The 17,178-nt window shown below is 40.4% G+C and overlaps 1 protein-coding gene across 1 annotated transcript; it reads right to left on the minus strand.

Moving 5' to 3' along the window:
• Nucleotides 1–6,155: 6,155 nt before the first annotated feature.
• sltm (SAFB-like, transcription modulator) lies at nt 6,156–16,906 on the minus strand. The gene is made up of 20 exons (XM_088296448.1): nt 16,739–16,906; nt 15,905–15,992; nt 15,769–15,824; nt 15,367–15,394; nt 13,389–14,235; nt 12,763–12,806; nt 12,564–12,673; nt 12,337–12,486; nt 11,580–11,692; nt 11,358–11,500; nt 11,160–11,260; nt 11,026–11,082; nt 10,813–10,940; nt 10,438–10,597; nt 10,205–10,323; nt 9,433–9,609; nt 9,025–9,330; nt 8,796–8,934; nt 8,110–8,288; nt 6,156–6,741 (listed from the first exon to the last, which is right to left on the minus strand). The coding sequence occupies exons 1-20, from the start codon at nt 16,871–16,873 to the stop codon at nt 6,636–6,638; spliced, it is 3,186 nt and encodes a 1,061-aa protein (XP_088152574.1). The 5' UTR covers nt 16,874–16,906; the 3' UTR covers nt 6,156–6,635.
• Nucleotides 16,907–17,178: the final 272 nt, after the last annotated feature.

A 17,178-nucleotide genomic window follows, 5' to 3' on the forward strand; every position in this document is an offset into this window, starting at 1 on the left:
GACCGCAAACGCGGCCTCCCTCCCGTCCCCCCTCTCCCCTCGACGGGATCTTTTTGACCGAGTCAGCCAGACTTTGTTACAAGTTGCACACTGCACTATATTTGGTCACGCTGGCTATTTTTTCTAGCTAAAGACATCATCTCCGGAAACTAAACGTCACACGTGCTCTCCTTGACCCGAACCTTTTTGAAATTTTTTTTTTCGGGGGATTTGTTGCACAGCCAATTCATCTGCTTTATGTCACCAGTTTGATTTTTACACTAAAAGGTGTGGAAAGTCGCTCATTCCATATCATCGATATCCAGCTTAAGGTCCATGTGCTAGGGCTGAACCGTTTAGAAAATAATCTAATTGTGATTTTTTTTTTATTTTAAACTCAATATTGCGATCACAATTTAATATGCGGTCATTTTTTTTCAAGGTCCTTTCACATGTATTTTTTATTTTATTTTTTTTACAACAAAAGCAATAACAATCTGTCTTACAATAAAAACAATACATTTATTTTACATACATTTTTTGGTCTTACTGAACCTATCTGAACTCTTTACAGTATAAATACGTAAAGTATACCAAAAAAAAAAAAATATATATATATATATATATATAACTACCGACTGAAATAAAAACTGAATAATTTCCCCCCAAATTCTCGCATTTGCAATTTGAAAATTGCATTTTACTGCTTTGCAATGTCTATTTGAATTTGATTAATAATAATTTTTAATTATAGAAAGCATAAGAGTACAAGAATAAAATGGCAAAAGAATGGAATCAAAAGAAAGAAAAAAAAAGGCGATGTATATAAATGAAGTTATAAAAATACGAGAATATTTTTGCAGAAGAAAAACGCCGAATGAAGTTGCAACAATGCATGAAAAAAAAAGAATTCTGTTGTCATGTGATTTTTTTTAGTAAATTAATTGGTGCTCACACACCTTTAAGATGTATTTAGATATATTTCCACTTCATCAAAAATTTTAATTTTTTTTTTTGTTGAACTCTGACCTTTTCCGAACATTACCACTTCCACCGGATAACTAATTACCACGGCATCATTATGACTTCATTGTTGTTATATGACAACTTTATTGTCGTATAATTCCGATTTCACTCTAACATGACAGCATTTTACTTGTAACATTACAACTTTTTTCGGTAACTTTATGACTTTAAGATGTAGTAATTTATTCGTGGAATTAGATTTTTTTTTCGAGCCACATTATGACTTTATTGTAACAAAACATTTTTGTAACATTAAGACTTTATGGGGAAATATTACAAGAATAGTCTTGTAACATTACTTTTGTTCTTCTGGCGTAACAATTTTGTTCTAGTAATTTCTCGTGTGACATTACGAGTTTTTTTTTTTGGTCACTATTATTGTACCAGTCTGACTTTTTTGTTGCCTTATTTTAGTAACGTTAGGACTTTTTTTTACATTTATTTTTGTAACACCATGCTCTTATTGATTATTCTACAAATATTTTTTTTTTCTTGTAACATTTGATTAATTTTATTCTTGCAACATGACAACGAAACTCTTGTATTATTAAAACTTCATTTTTGGAACATTTCAAAAAATTATTCTCGTAATTTTACATGATTTTGTAACATTATGACTTTATTCACATATTTATGCAAGGTCATTCTTGTAGCTTGACTATTTTTGCAACATTACAAATTTATTCTCATAATTCAAATTTTTTTTTTTGTTGTGACGTGCGACTTTCTGCTTGTCACGCTCCAACTTTGCTCCTGAATTTTTGCCACCTTATACTTGTAAATTTATGACTTTTTCCTTACATTACGGCGCCACTCTTGTACTATCACGCCCTTTCACACTTTTTTTTTTTTTACACCCGTAAGAATACTATTTGTGTCACAACTTTATTCTTTCAATTTTACATTTTTTTTTCCCCAAGTAAAATTATTAATTTTATTCTTGGAATATTATGACTTTATGCTCACACTGTTCCAAATTCTTGTGAAATTATGTGTGTATTCTATTGAATTTATGACTATTAACTTGTCAAAAAAAATATTTTTTTTGCAACGCAGTGTGGCCGAAATCTTTTTTTTTATTAATTCGCTTGTTCTTCTGTTTTTCAAATACAATTGAGTGCTCTTTTGTGCCCCGTGAAAATGTTCTGATGCCGTAGCGATGTAAACATTGTTCGTCACAGTTTGGCCTTACAGGAGTGTGTGTGTGTCTGTGTGTGTGAGTTGTTGTAGCGGTTTGCTCACTTTGAATGTGTGTCCTCACACGAAGTGAACCAAACGTTTGACGCGACACTAGTTCCAAACTTTTCCCGTGGTGTTTTTTTTTTTTTTTTTATGTGGCACAACTGGAGGGGATGTTGATGACTAAATGAACACTATTGTCCCATTATTGTGTCAAGAAGTAGAACCCCGGTCGCATGTATGGAAAGTCCTTTCAGCATTTAGTAGAATGACTAATAGTAGCATTACTAGTACCGCACAGTCCACTAGTGCACAGATTTGCCTCGCGATTAAAATGTTGTCCTACTAGTACAGCAAATCAAAGCTGCCCTCCAAAGGTGTCATAAAGCACTTGAAAAATGTTTCACGTAAAGACAGTTGTTCTACTAGCGCATTGAATTGTCTTACTAGTGAGGAGCATACTAGTACACGGACCTCAAGTTGGGTATCAAAAATATCAAAGACATATGTATTCCTTTATATGTGACTTTGTAAACTTCTTCTAGTGAACATCCAACACTCGCAGTACTAGTACCACAGATGTAACTAGTGCACAGCTTTGCCTTACTAGCATCACGTAGTTGTCCTATTACTACTACTATGCCAAAGTTGTCCTATTGGTGCGCAAAAATGTTATGCGATAGTGGGGGCGGGTAAGTTAATAGTTCCACACTGTGAGCTATTGTATTGTCTGACTAGTAGATCGATTCTAAGATGATTATTAAAGCTATTTGATATTTGGATGTCCATCTTAAGATCCATGCACTAGTATGCCATTTGTCCTCACTAGTAGATAATTCAGATCATTAGTTGAATGACTCTGGAACGCAAGTAGTTATGTGTACATTTTTGATCGTTTTTTTGCCATCGTAGTCAGACTGGTGAGGCCAAACTACAAATGGGCATTTTGGTGCTACTAGTAGGGTCCAGGAGGCTACTAGTGCATGACTCATGCTTGGTAGTTGGGTCGTCTTACTAGTGCACGGTACCATAGGTTATGTATAAAGGCTTAAATGTGTACTAGTAGGCCAAAAGTAGTGGAGTGGCGCTAGTAGTGGAAAATGTTTACTAGTAAGACACAATCGGTCTACCGGCGCACTTATTTGTCATACTGTGTGGACAAAACAGCACACAAATGAATCTTAAGCTGATTATTACGGACAGAAATGCTAAAACAGCTTTCCATACTGAAGTGTACATATTTGCGAAAGGCATCTGCTCGACGACCCTCCTATAACATATTTTTTTTTCTATTGAAACATTCCAGTCGGATGCCTTGACTCAAAAGGAGGGAGACAGGTGGAAACTCCTCTCCAAAGTTGTTTTTTTTTTTTTTTTTCCTTACGACGTTTTCTCGGACAAATCCAGGCTTCCGAGCAGTGTGAGACAATCCGCCAACATGCCAACGACTCAGGCCTTTTTGTGAAGGGACGTACGATTCTAGCTCTTTTTCAAGATTTGTATGGGCGCACTTCCTTCGGGCCTGCAGTCACTTGTTGAACTATCACTGCTGTGTACACATGAGGGAGGATGCTTGATTGGTAGACTTCACCCCAAACTAAAGCTGCTCTTGCATGCGGACTACCTAAAAAATGACAGTGAACCCCCGCTGCTTTTTTTTGTCTTCGTTTTCTTTTTATTTGGGGTTGGGGGGGGGGGGCTAGAAGTGAGTTCAAAAGCTCCAGAACTATTTTTAAATGTCTTGAGAAGACTCATGTAGTGCTTTCCCGCCATCTTGGTGCCAGTGAATTATGTTGAAGTGAGCTGATGAACTTCATTTAGAAAAAAGTAGTGCTTTTCCGTCATCTTGTGGCCTCTTGGTACCATTGGCATTTTCCACATTTCCCCCTTTCCTCATAGGGAATATATAACACATTTTTATCAGCGTTTTCCGAAGAATATTTTGGGTTGGTAAAAAATGTTTTTTATTTTTATTTTTAAAAAATCTCCGCCAGTGCTTGGTACAAGGAACTATGTTGAAATTAGTTGAGGAGCTTCATGCAGTGCTTTGCCACCCTCTCTGTGCCAATGAACTATGCTAAAGTGAGGTCAGGAGCTTCAGTTAGAGAAAAGTAGTGCTTTGCTGCCATCTTGCGGCATTTTGGTGACAAGGGAACTATGTTGAAGTGAGTTTAGGAGATTAATGTGGTCCTTTGCCACCATTTTGGTGCCAAGGCACTAGTATGTTGGAATGAGCTGAAGAGTATCACGTAGTGCTTGGACGCCATTTTAGTGAAGATCTTAGTGTAGTACTTTGGTGCCAAGAAACTATGTTGAAGTGTGTTAAGGAACTTCGTTTAGTGCTTTTGAACTTGTAGCATCTTGATGTCAAGCAACTATGTCGACTCGAGTTGAGGAGCTTCATGTAGCGCTTTGCCACCATTTTGCCGCATTTTTATGAAGTTGTGAATCATTTGGGGCCGTTAATTAGTTGTAGATAAAATAGCGGGGGTTCACTGTAAACGAATACAAGCCACCTCTTTGAACAGGGTTCAGCAACATTTCCCGTGAATACAAAACTTCATGTAAAAAAAAAAGACAAAATATGTGTAATTCAGTTAAAAAAAAAACAACACAGTTGAAAATGTATTTTACAGGGGAGTGCCGACTTTTTGTAATTCTTTTATTCGTCGACTAACAGCCAATTTGAGGGGGCTGTTGATTTGACATAATGTTGATGACTTTTTGATAATGAAATGACATTTGGTGGGCGTTTGCTTTGGATGACTAAGAAGAGCTTTTTTTCTTTTTTTTTGTGAGTGTGTTGCCATCCCATTCATTATCCCAAGAATTTTATTGTGAACATAAGTTGATGGTAAGGACATGTGTCAATGTGGTTTCTCGTTTGCCTTGTATACACAAAAAAAAAAAAAAAAAAAGTGAGGTCACTCTTGTTTCGACACGTTGGAAACTTAATAATAGTGGTTATCATTTGGTTTTTGATATGCACTTACAGCAAAGCAACATACCTCATTTTGTATGGATCAGAAGTGTGCAAAGGGGCACTGTTGTCCTTTTTGGGTACCTTTTAGAAAAAGAACACAAAAAAAAAAACGACAAATGGCCAAAAGAGTTATCGAAACTTGGTAGCAGTCTTAAGCCAGCTGAACTCTTATTAATTTATTAACATACAAAAAGGGCTGTTTAAATGTTGTGGCTGTTGATGACTATTGCAAATGTTCAGGTTAGTTTAAATGCACTTCCAGTGGAGCTGCAGTTTTGTGTTGACCGAAATGCTTCAATGTTCCCATTTCCATTTCCTGTCAGACCCCTTCTGAGTTTTTTTTTTTTCCACCGCCAACGCACTTGTCGACAAAGGACACGTTTGTGATCATTTCATCTATTTCCATAAATGACCAAATAATGTATGTAGCCTTTCACATTGCAGTTACATTATGTATATGGTGATAAATATATTTAACTAAATGCCTTATAGACGAGGGACATTCATCCTGATTAGAATTGCCAATAAAAGAGCAATCATTATTTCATGTTCTTCTGTCATCATTTGGAACGCAAAAGGGGCGAATAACTCATTTGCGCGATATCAAGCTTGAGGTACTAGTACGTAGTGATGGGAAAAGGAAGCTCCAAATTCGCTTCATGAACCAGCTGCTGTATTTTTAAGACCTCTAGATGGCACTGTTGATTTAAAAAATGGCTTTCAGCCCAGTGTTGAACCGAGAGCGCCATCTACTGGAGTCCAAAAATACTACAACTGGTTCATGAAGAAGTGTTGAAGCTTCATTTACCCATCACTAGTGGCTGCCAACTAATGCAGTTTTGTCTCACTAGCAAACTAGTGGAAACCACTGAGTTGTTAAACTAGAAGAGGATGACAGTGAGAACGGGATTACTAGCGATGGATATGAAGAATAGAGCATAATGCCCCAAATGGCTTCATGGAACAGATTCAAAAACTCACCAGGTGGTAACGTAACATGTTTTATTTCAATTACATGTGCATAACCGACAAGTTATGAAAAGGTATGCATGTGGCTAAATTACAACTTGTAATAATTCTTGAATTATCTACAAGTGTCGAATTTTACAAAAAAAAAGCATACAACCAGTTATGACAGCTAACAAATATGTTTTGCTACATGATAGAAATATTTCAAAAATGAGGGAGTCGGGGGGGGGGGGGTTTGCCTTGCCTTGATTAGAATAAGAAAACGTGAAAAATGAATGACGACGGGAAGCAAATATTAACATGATGCAAAGACAATCTAAGTACAATTCAACTTGTGCACAAAGCAGAAATGTCAGAAAAACCCTACGATGAATGCTTTTATACAAAATAAAAATTATTTGCCGCGTCAATGTTGCGGCACCACCAAAACTTATTCCAAAAAAAAAATATCAAACGCATCAGAGGGTCCTCAGTTTTTGTTGGTTGGACGTGGTCGACATTAGAACTGCCGCGTTCCTTTGAATGTCTTAAAGCTGCTCGAGTTGCCGCCGCTGGGCACGGAGCTGCTGGTGATTTGGACGATCCGACTCATTCCAGATGAATGACTGGGGTGGGGAGGAAAAAAAAAAATAAGGGCCATGAATATTCATTTATCTTTTTTTATGATCAAATCTACCGATTGGATGTTCCAGAGATTAATCACATCAAATTTATTTTGCATTTTTAAACTACAATACCTGTACAAAATATGCATGTGAGGTTCATTATTTTTTTGTGCACTAGGGTCACCATCCTTATACTTTAAGAGTTGCCAATACTTTTTCATATTTTTAACATTTAGTCATGAACATTATTGGTATTGCCTGTATTGTTGTTCTCTTGAAGTCTTCTTTGAAAAGTGGCTGCCCTGTGGAGGATGCCAATGATGTCACCAACTGTGGTCTTTCCGATGTTTCTTCACACATCTCTCACAATGTTTGTCATCAACTGCCGTTGATACACTTGGCCGACCCGATCCCTCTCTGTTGTTCAGTACACCACAGGTTTCTTTCTTATTTGGGACATTCCAAATTGTTGTATCGGCTGTCTCCGATGTCCCTACGAGACCCCCCCGCCCCCATTTTCACTCTTCTCTCAGCATCATCTTCTCTACTTAACAGCAAATGCAGTATTTAAAAGTGAAACCCAAAGTCATAAACGTTTCGTGTTTGTTTGAGATCGGACGGACAGTTGTTGAAACTAACTTTTTAAAACCACGATAAAGCGGTAATCGTCACACCGGACCATGCCTATAGGATTTTATCTTTTACGTGACAAAAGGGGGTGAAATTACAAACTTTGAACGTCAAGTTTTGCCAAACCGTCCCATCTGATTCGTGAGTCAACAGGAACAGTCCATTAGGAAAAATTAGCACTGCAAAGATTCAAGCCATATTTTGCTTGAATATTTTGGGGGAAACAAATCGTGATCATCATGCACGCTGTGCTCGCAAAACTTCAATTGCAGCATGTCGTCACACTCATGCTGGTCAGTGGTGACTTCAATCTCTCATCCACAAACTTCACACGTCAACTGTGCACCAAGAGGGAATTCAACTCTGGACCTCCTGGATGCCAAATGTCAATGTGAAGGGAGCTCTTGTATATTTTAATGAGAGGACTATTAACGTTAGCGCGTGACTGGTTAAACAGCTAGCACATTTGATTGGACGGTGTTTTTCACAGTGAATGACATTTAGACAAAGACTGTCACCCCCCAAAAAAAAGGCCTAAAATGATGCATTGTTTGCATGGTGCGACATAAGAGTCCAAAAAATACAGTAGTATGAACTTCACGCAACTAATGGCGCCCATAGAGTGGTGAAGGCAAAAAAAGTAATTTCCACAGATTTGTCTATTTGTTTGCTGTAGTAATAGATGTGTTAAAAGAGACTTAAGGGACACCCTGAACAAATAATGGCAAACTGTTTTACCCAGACGACGACATTAGGCTGCCACGGCTGTTGCTCATCCTGCGGTTGTCAGAGAAATTTCCTCCGCCTCCTCCTCCCCCGCTGCCGCCTTGGGAAGCCGAGCCACCGTGCCACTCTTTCCTCATGCCCTGCTCCCTGCTGTGACACTGCACCACAACCCGGCGGCCCGAGTTGAAAGACTGCAGAGACATGGAAAGCCAATTAGATTTCTAATAAATAAATGTAAAAAAATATATATTTTTACCAACATGAACAAGATGGTCTGGTTTGGCCCCCCTGTCATACCTTTGGCATACTAGTAGCATATTACGAGCGAGACTAAACTATACACTAGGTGACAACTGGATAATACTACAAAAAATATAAAATAAAGTAAACTATTTGACAACTAGCACTGACCTAGTAATACCTTTAGCAAGCAGATGTCAAGTAATGCAAACAATTTCCCCAGGGTGTAGTTATGCTACGAGTACGGCAAAGTTGTCTGACTCTTGTGCAGGAATGTCATCCAGTCATGTCATTCTACTAGCGCACTCGAGACTTTCCACTCGCACACAGGACTGTCTTAGTAGACAGGACTCATTGTACTAGTACATGGAACTGAAACTTATGAAATTATCTTATGAAATAAATTCCCACAGAAATAGATGAGTGGCCTAAGGATCATAAGAAGATGGTAATCATACCTGGTCATTCATCACCATGGCTCTGCCTCCAGCCCGATCATTAAAGGAGCCTCTTCCTCGGTTGGCTGAAGAACCTCCTCTAAGTGTGGGACCTGGCCCATCTCGGCCCGATCGCTCCGTACGAATCCGCATGGGTCCGCTGTGTAATCCACAAGAACACCACAGCATAAAAGATGTCATACCAGGGAAAAAGAAAAAAGCAAGGGTGACAAACGGGGCAAGGGTTTACCGTAGCTCGCCCTTGTTGGCATTCATGTCGTTGGCGTTGTTCTTCCAGCCGTGGCCTCCGTCCCTGGAGGGCCGGGGCTGGGACATGCCGGAGACTCTGGTTCCCATCGCCCGATCGTGCATCTGGATGGGCCGCCTTTCGTCTCGATCCCTGCGGTCGGTGTCGCGGAGGTCGGTGCGAGAAGGAAGTGGCTCGGCCCGGCGAACCGCTTCAAAGTTCTTGGGGTACCGCTCAAAGCTGGCGCCCTCTCGCTGAGGAGAGAGGCGACTCTTCTTTGCTTCTGGCTCGCCGGCAAACCGGTTGCGCCTATGAAAACGTGACAAAATTGAGACTTGATACCTAATAAGTTGTAGTTCAGTGACTGATTTGCTCATACTTTGTACCGCTAAAATGTCGTTTTGGACGAACCTGTCAAAAGTGTTGGTCTGCTCGACAGTGGCTTGCGGGAAGCGGCCCCTCTGGCGGTTGTTGAAGTTGGAGAAGCGGTTCTGCGGCCGGTTAAAGTTGCCACCTTGGTTAAGACGAGAATCGGCTGCATCGGCCGGACTCTTCTTGTTGCCGTTCCAGTATGCATTGTCTCTCCGACTGGAATGTGAAACACATTGTGATTTGACTCACTTTGCCTTAAGTATCATTTTCCTCTTAGAAATCTTGTCATTTAACTGATTACTGCACATCCTGTAGCTTACAGGAAGAAACAAGTAAATGAGGAAAAGCAATTTGGCACAATTTGGAACTAATGCTGCTGACATATTGTTCAATTCCGTTCAAAGCCACCCCATTATTTTCATTTCAATGGTTCTTTGTTACGAGTACATTCATGTCGTCGTCCTCCACTTCAAAGACTTGCTAGTGAATTACACTCACTCTTGTGGCAAGTAGTCCAATGCCCCAGAACAGTAATTAAAAAAATAAACTTAAATCCTTAGAGTTCAAATCATCAACCAAAGTGGGATTCCACTAAATTGATGTCTAGGATTCCTGACATGTGTACGGCCGTAAAGAATATTTAACAGGTTATTTGATGCATTTTAAAAGTTTTGAATGCAGCAATTTTAGTCTGGAACAAATTAACGAAAAGCTGAACAATTCGAAAGCCATCAAGTGTGATGGAAGGGAATCCTGTGTTGCTTCAGCATGAAGTTGACGACAGAATGCATGAATAGCGAAAGGTACAGACCCGTGTTCCACATCACGGCTTCTTTTAAGGTTCCTCTTTTCCTGCTCATATCGGAGGTGCTCCTGCTGTCGTCTGAGCTCTTGTTGCCGTGCTATGTGTTCCGCCTCTTTCCGACGCTCCTGAAAGAAGAAAAAAACAAATTACACACTTGAGGGGAATAAAATACTTTGATGATTCAAAAATGATTCTTGATAAATCTTTTTCCTTTCACGACCGGTTGACCGTGTACGTACTTGTTCTATTCGGATTCTCTCCCTTTCGAGTTTCTCCCTCTCAAAGCGCTCCCTCTCCAGCTTTTGCCTTTCCATCTCCAGTCTCTGGCGTTCACGGAAAAGGTTCTCCCGCTCTTCGCACTCTCGCTCGCGGCGTGCCTGTTCCATCATTTCGCGTTGCCTAAAAATCAGTATGGACAACACAATTTACCACGGAAACCACGACAAATTCAAATAACATGTGATGTCAGATCCTGCTTTTACAAATTAAAGAGACCCCGAAAAGCAATTACCCGGTCAATAACGTGCCAGACATTTCCTTCTATGCTAAAAAGTGTTGATGCAATTTAAATACACTCCTATTCCAACATTTACGTCCAATTTTTATTCATCTACCTGCGCATCTCCGTGGCTCTACGAGTGCGCTCCATCCGTTCCCGCATACTCTGCTCCTTTATCTTCGCAAAAGGAACAAAGCCTCCCTCCTTATTGACAAACCGCTGTTTGTTTTTAATCATCTCCAGCTGCAGGGGGAAGAGTAAAATTTTCATTCATGTACCACTCCGCTGATGAAGACCAAACAAAAATGATAGAGAAACATGTAAAAACCTCTTCAGGGGGTATCAGCCATTTGGGACGTCTTTGCATGGGCATCTGAACGAATGGCTGGAACAAAGCAAACAGAAATGCATTATCCGATCGAGTGTGGATGCAACTCAACCAAATCTGGGTTCAAGTCTTACCTTCTCAAAATATCTTGTTTTCTTAAAAGGTCTTGGTTTGAAAAAAGGCAACTTTCCTTTGGTTTGATCTCCCTGCACCATACCGCCTGGACTCTTTGACCCTGAAGCGAAAAAAAACAACAAATAAAAAAAACAATAAGCTGCTTGAGCTGTTAAACTAAATTATTCAAAAAATTAAAAAAGGAAATAAAAACCTACGTCCACGGGATCTGTCATCTCTCTTTGAAGAACCTTGGGCAGAATTTACTGCACCAGAATCGCCTTTGCCACTTTTGGTGTCCTTGGATAAATCTTTGTCCTTTTCCCCAGACTTGTCATCTTTTTTGTAAGGTTGCTGTGATCTACATGGACGGAGATCACATTCACGGGTTAGTCATTAAACTGAGAAGACAGGCCGTTTACCAATTTATTCTCACCCACTTGTTAGACAACTTGGTCCCTGTGGAAGTGCGCTTTTCGCTTGACTTGCCGGTACTTGCTTTGTCATCCAATTCCGTCTTCGAGGATTCTTTTTTGAACGGATAATTTTTGGCCTAGAAAAAGCACACAGCAGGTTCAAGAATGTACCAATAATAATTATTTTCAGACTGATCACGAGTACCAGTATTTTCAGGTACTGGTCAATACAGAGTACCAATATCTGGTGATGGCATTATCTTGCCATTTTTTTTGCAAGTTTTTAAGAAATTGTCGAAAATATTAACTTTCAATATAACAGATTTAAATAAGTTCAAATATAATTCTTCCTACAATACACAGTAACAGAAACACAACATTAATTTATAATATAGAACTCCTTTTACAGAATATAAAGAATAAATGCATGTTGTTATAGCTTCAGTTTAATGTTCATTGCTACGTTGTTTAATTGTCTAATACGTTTTTACTGCAAACTTAACGCTATTTATTAGCCTGTCCATGAGGTTGTTTATGTCAAAGCATTAGCAGACACTTGCAAAACAAAGCTGTGTTTGCTTAAATTCACAACATGTCATGAATACTCTATTTTGTGTAGGTTTTACTGTAAAAATCTGGGAGTGTAAATAAACACCTTGAAGTGACTTTTTGGGAGAATTGTTTGCCAATCCGCTATCCTATGAGAAATTGGTTTAGACTACCAAGTTTCATCCCATTTTAGTGTTTCAGACGTATAATATCAGCATTTTACTTTACTTACGCATTCGACATATATTTGCTGTCCATCAAGCTCAGTGCAGTCCAGTTGAGAGATGCAACGCGTCACCTCGGCACTGGAAGACATCGTCACCAAGCCGTAGCATTTCAAGCCAGGACTGCGGGCGTTTGTTAGGACCTTGGCGCTTAAAACCTGTCAGCAACAGATAAGAGATTTTGATTTTAAAAAATACACAGTGGAAAGAAAATACAAAGACAACGCCAGATTACCTTGCCATATTTTCCAAAGAGGTTCTTCAGATCCGCTGCTTTGGTGTTGAAGGACAGGCCACTCACCCAGATGTTATGAGAAGAGCTAATGTTGCTGCTGCTGCCAACAACTGCGTTTCCACAACAAATTAAGACAGGATTGGGAATTTAAAAAAAAAAAAATGTGTCAAAAGAAATAGAAATTTCCAACAAGCCTTACCCTTATCATCCTTTGCAGCTTTTCCATCTCTGTCCCGTGAAGAGCTACAAAGCAAATGTTATCACAGCAAACAGCAAATGAGCTTCAACAAATGAAATAATCATGTTAAGTCACAGGGATGCATTTTTGGGGGGTGGGGAGGGGAGAGAAAAAACACATTTTGTACTTTTCTGAAAGAAAGAAAAAAAAATCCTGTGAACAAGGCGTAGATGTGACAATGTCTCAAAGGCTTCAGAGGTTTTCCAGTGGTGATGGGGTCAGGATGTCAGCCAATTAATTCCCTTGACCAATGAACTCTTCAGGTGGTTTGTGGACCTTCTCAGTGAATATAAAAAGGTGCCATCGAGGGAACTAATGCTCTTATTAAAGCACTTCAGCCAAAAATGGGAAAGGCTTTAACAGCGCTGGAAGAGGCAAAGTAACAAAGTGGGCTTTTTTTCAACTCCTGGGTAGAGTCGCAATTTACCATGAGAAAAACAAAAATAAAAATAATCGGAGGGATGGGGATCATCTGGTAACACTTCCCTTATGGAGAAAAAAAAAATTCTTGAAGCTACCCACAATGTTGCGCTGCGATAGAGGTGAACTTGATAGTAGTATCAAAGTACTGACATAGAAAGACAAACCTCTTTGCTTGACCAGATACCCCAGTTGACGAGAGGCCTTTCTTGCCAGAATCCTTTTCGTTATCTCCGGCTTCAGCTTTCTTCGTGGCCTCTCTGCCGTCATTTGAGGGCTCGCACCAGGCTCCGTCATCTTGCTTGCCATCCTTGTCTTCCATCTTCATGTCATCATCTGTGCTCATCTCGGCAGAGGCCTCAGGCTCATCGTTGCCCTTGTCGGCCTCTGAATCTGGAAGTTTCACATGTTTACCTGTGTCCAGAAGATCGTCGCCATCAACATCTAAGGTGATAGCGTCTTCATTTTGCATCGACACAGACAGGTGATCGTCCTCGGCTCGTTTCGAGGAATCCGTGGCTTCGGCAGCCATCTCTTCATCGGACTCCAATTCGGGTTCGGCCATCCCGTCCGCATCGGGTTCGCCGTGCGGCTCAGCCTCGGCCTCGTCGTCGCCTTGCGGCTCGGCCTCGTCGTCGCTCTGCGGCTCGGCCTCTGCTTCGTCGTTAACTTGCCCTTCGGTATCTGCCTCGTCGTCGTCGAATGGCGGCTCAGCCTCTGCCTCGTCGTCGACTTGTGGCTCAGACTCTGCTTCGTCGTTAACTTGCCACTCTGCATCTGCCTCAGCCTCTTGATCGGCATCTGCGTCCACCTCGGGCTCGACATCCGTGTCAGCATCCACCACCTCGGGCTCTGAATCGGCCTCGGCGACCGTGGCTTCAGTCTCCGGTTCAACCTCAGGTTCAGCAGTGGTCTCTGCCTCAGCCTCAGGATCGGGCTCAGGCTGAGAGAGGCTGTCCTCGCCGAGCGCAGACTTACAATTTTCGTGTGTACCATCATCTGTATCTGTTACATCTGAGGGATTTAATGAGGATACACATGGCAAAAACACGTTTAACATGGACATGTCACATGTTTGACCTAAAAGTAGAATAGAAAGCACATTTAGTGTTAGTGGTCATCGAGGGCGAAGACACCACAGGAAGACACAAAACACACAATCTTCATTGAAAGGGAGCGAAGATTCAGAATTCATCACTTGGAAAGGACTCCAGTCAAAGACAATCCATCGTGTGTCTCATTCTTGATGCTGCCCAAAGGTGGTGAACCTTTCCAGGTGGGACGTAAATCAGAAACGACGGGGGGAGAAGTCCCAATCAATCATCCTTTACTTTCATTGATCGCAGTGATCAGTCCGTGAAAGTATTATCTGTATGTTTAAAGTAAATATAAATCTTGAAGTCCATCCTTTTGATGACCGTTTGACGTGTCCAGTGAGCAAAAACACAGCTGCGTGCACAACATGCATCTCTGTACCCAAAGCAGGCTTTGTCGCTGTAGTCCAAGCACAGTTGAACTGTCGCACCGCAGCTTACGACTCTTTTCTGTCGTTCGCAGGGAATACATCCGGGCAGTTTAGATGGACAACTGCCTTGAAGAGTCGATCGCATCCAGTGACATTCCAATTGCTGTGCATTGTGAGCTTATAAAATGACGTAGACACGAGCCGCCGCTTGCAGCCATCTCACATGATGGCTACTTTAACAGCAGTCCATTATTCAGTCCACTTGGGCTGTCCATGACGACATTTGATCATGTCAAAAGGAACAGACGAATATCCTCAAAACAAATGATCCTCAAAGTCTTCGTTTGATTGTTCATTCGATCATGTCATCAGATATCAGTTAGAATGCCATCTCTTGCATCTTGTGACTCCTGCAATGTCGCCGTATCGTTCCAGATCCATTGGAAGTGCTGTGAAACCAACAGCATACTTCCTACAAAGCTTGTGTGCGACGCCTTTCCAGTGCAACATATGTGGGACATGTCGATATTAAATATGTCCATTTATTGAGCAGTAACCTAGAAAATGAAGCCACTAGGAAATAAAATAAACCTGGTGCGCACAAGATCCTTCTTGCCACCATGTGGACAGGATTTTTTACAGTATAAAGACCTTACACATTAATGTGTCAGCATACATACCTTTCTCTGACTCATACTCCTCTGTTTCCTAGAAAAGATTGCAAGTAAAGTGAACCATTAGGTATTTAGAAAAACAACAAATAATAGAAAGGCATCAGTGTGGCACAAGATTCTTCGTTAGACTTCATTTCAACTTCAGTTCTGCTTTGCAATGGACTTTTTTTTTTGTAAGCGTGAAATTACCCCAAAATTTGAACATTGTTTTATATGGACTCTTTCATCCTGGATTGCCAGCATCACACTAATCTATTTCTACATGTGAATGTGTAGTAACATTAATCCAAGTGGAAAAATTATCACTGCAAAGTTTTGAGGCAGACTTTGCCTAGATTCTTTTTGTAATGGAATTATTTGTGTTAGTTTCTTAACAGGAAAAAAATAGACCAAAAGAATGTCACTTACCTTGGAAGGCATATCGTCTTCCATGGTAGCGTCTAAATCCGAATCAATTTTCTTTCCTGAAATGATGAGTGCATACATTCTAAGCTATCCAATTTCTTTGAAAGCCACAATGTGAGCGAGGCAAACAAGAGATTACCTTTGCCTTTTCCACTTTTACGAGTAGATGTGCCTACTGGAGCTTGTATTTCAACACTACTGGAGTCTCCATCTTCACTCTCAATAGCCTTTAAGCAGATAAGCATAATGATTAAACCCTGTCAAGTTCATCGTAACTAAACTTGACAAAAAGTGGCTGCATAAATCATGTCTGAGCCCACCTTCAGAAACGTCCTAAGAACTTTTGGAACAAATAATGAGAAATACATTCGCAAACCCAAACACCCAAAAATGTTCTGTCACTGATTCTTTGTAAACGCCTCTACTTTCGATCACAGAGAAACATTTTTTTGGGAATTTGGCCAATATTATTTAGATGGCTAATAACAAAACTTGCGTTAACTCTACTACAAAGTATTAACCAATGTAGGATAATTGTGTAGCCTCTAAAAACATGAAATTCGGATAACACAATTTACACCAACGGCTGAAACAATAAAAGAACACATCACCTACTGCGAATAATCATCCTTTCATGTAAAGGCTACAACGCTTTCCTGCGTTGGCTTCGTTCGTTCCCCAACATTAACGTAATGCAATTGGAATCTTCGGCTTGCTTTTTCAACCATCGTGGCATTAAGCTACAATTACGCGCTATTGTTCCGCATTAATTACGACCAGGAACAAACGCAGCTAATAAGCTCACAACACAAGGACATATTTTTATTCATTCCATCAAAAACTGCGTGACTTTGATTTAATCGTATCCATTCAGATCACTTGCTTTTAGGTAGGCTTTAAACCAGCTAGCTCGTATGCTAACTATTAGCTAGTAGACGCACTCGGTTGCGTTGAACACACAACATGTCTTTACCTGCTTCAATCTGGCGAGAAGCACACTCTTAACACCCGAAGTATCCAAATTGCGTCGCTTGAGCTCCGATTTAAGGTCAACAACCCTTAATTCTGTTATTTTCTTCAGAGCCGTGGAAATGGCTACCGACGCCATTTTAACGACTAGCTTTTACATTCATTCACGACGTGCGCAGAGCGAATTCGAGCAGCTTTTCCTTCCTGTTTTTTTCCCATCCACTTTCCCCCCCTTGAACACGACAGCGCCTCACGCTGGCCTGGATAACCAATCCCGATTTGACCGAATAAGTAAAATGACTCTCATTAGTTACGTATTTTTCTTCTTACAGTTGTAGGGTAATTTTGTAGTAGTTGTGGGAGAAGGACAGCTAAATATGTTACTTGTGAGGCAAAACTACTACTAGTGAAGCATGAGATGAACCAATAGAATTTCACAACGTT

The sequence above is a fragment of the Idiotropiscis lumnitzeri genome, chromosome 5 (assembly GCF_059441095.1).
Source record: "Idiotropiscis lumnitzeri isolate Australia: NSW breed Sydney's pygmy pipehorse chromosome 5, RoL_Ilum_1.0, whole genome shotgun sequence".
In the NCBI taxonomy this organism is placed as follows: Eukaryota; Metazoa; Chordata; class Actinopteri; order Syngnathiformes; family Syngnathidae; genus Idiotropiscis; species Idiotropiscis lumnitzeri.

Bases quoted from the DNA above. Each gene is read 5' to 3' on its own strand.
- sltm (XM_088296448.1), bottom strand. From the start codon at position 16,873: ATGGCGTCGGTAGCCATTTCCACGGCTCTGAAGAAAATAACAGAATTA. The intron at 11,501-11,579 runs GTGGGTGAGAAT...CCGTCCATGTAG, and splicing joins GGGACCAAGTTGTCTAACAA to ATCACAGCAACCTTACAAAA. The intron at 9,610-10,204 runs GTCTGTACCTTT...TTCACATTCCAG, and splicing joins AGCCGTGATGTGGAACACGG to TCGGAGAGACAATGCATACT.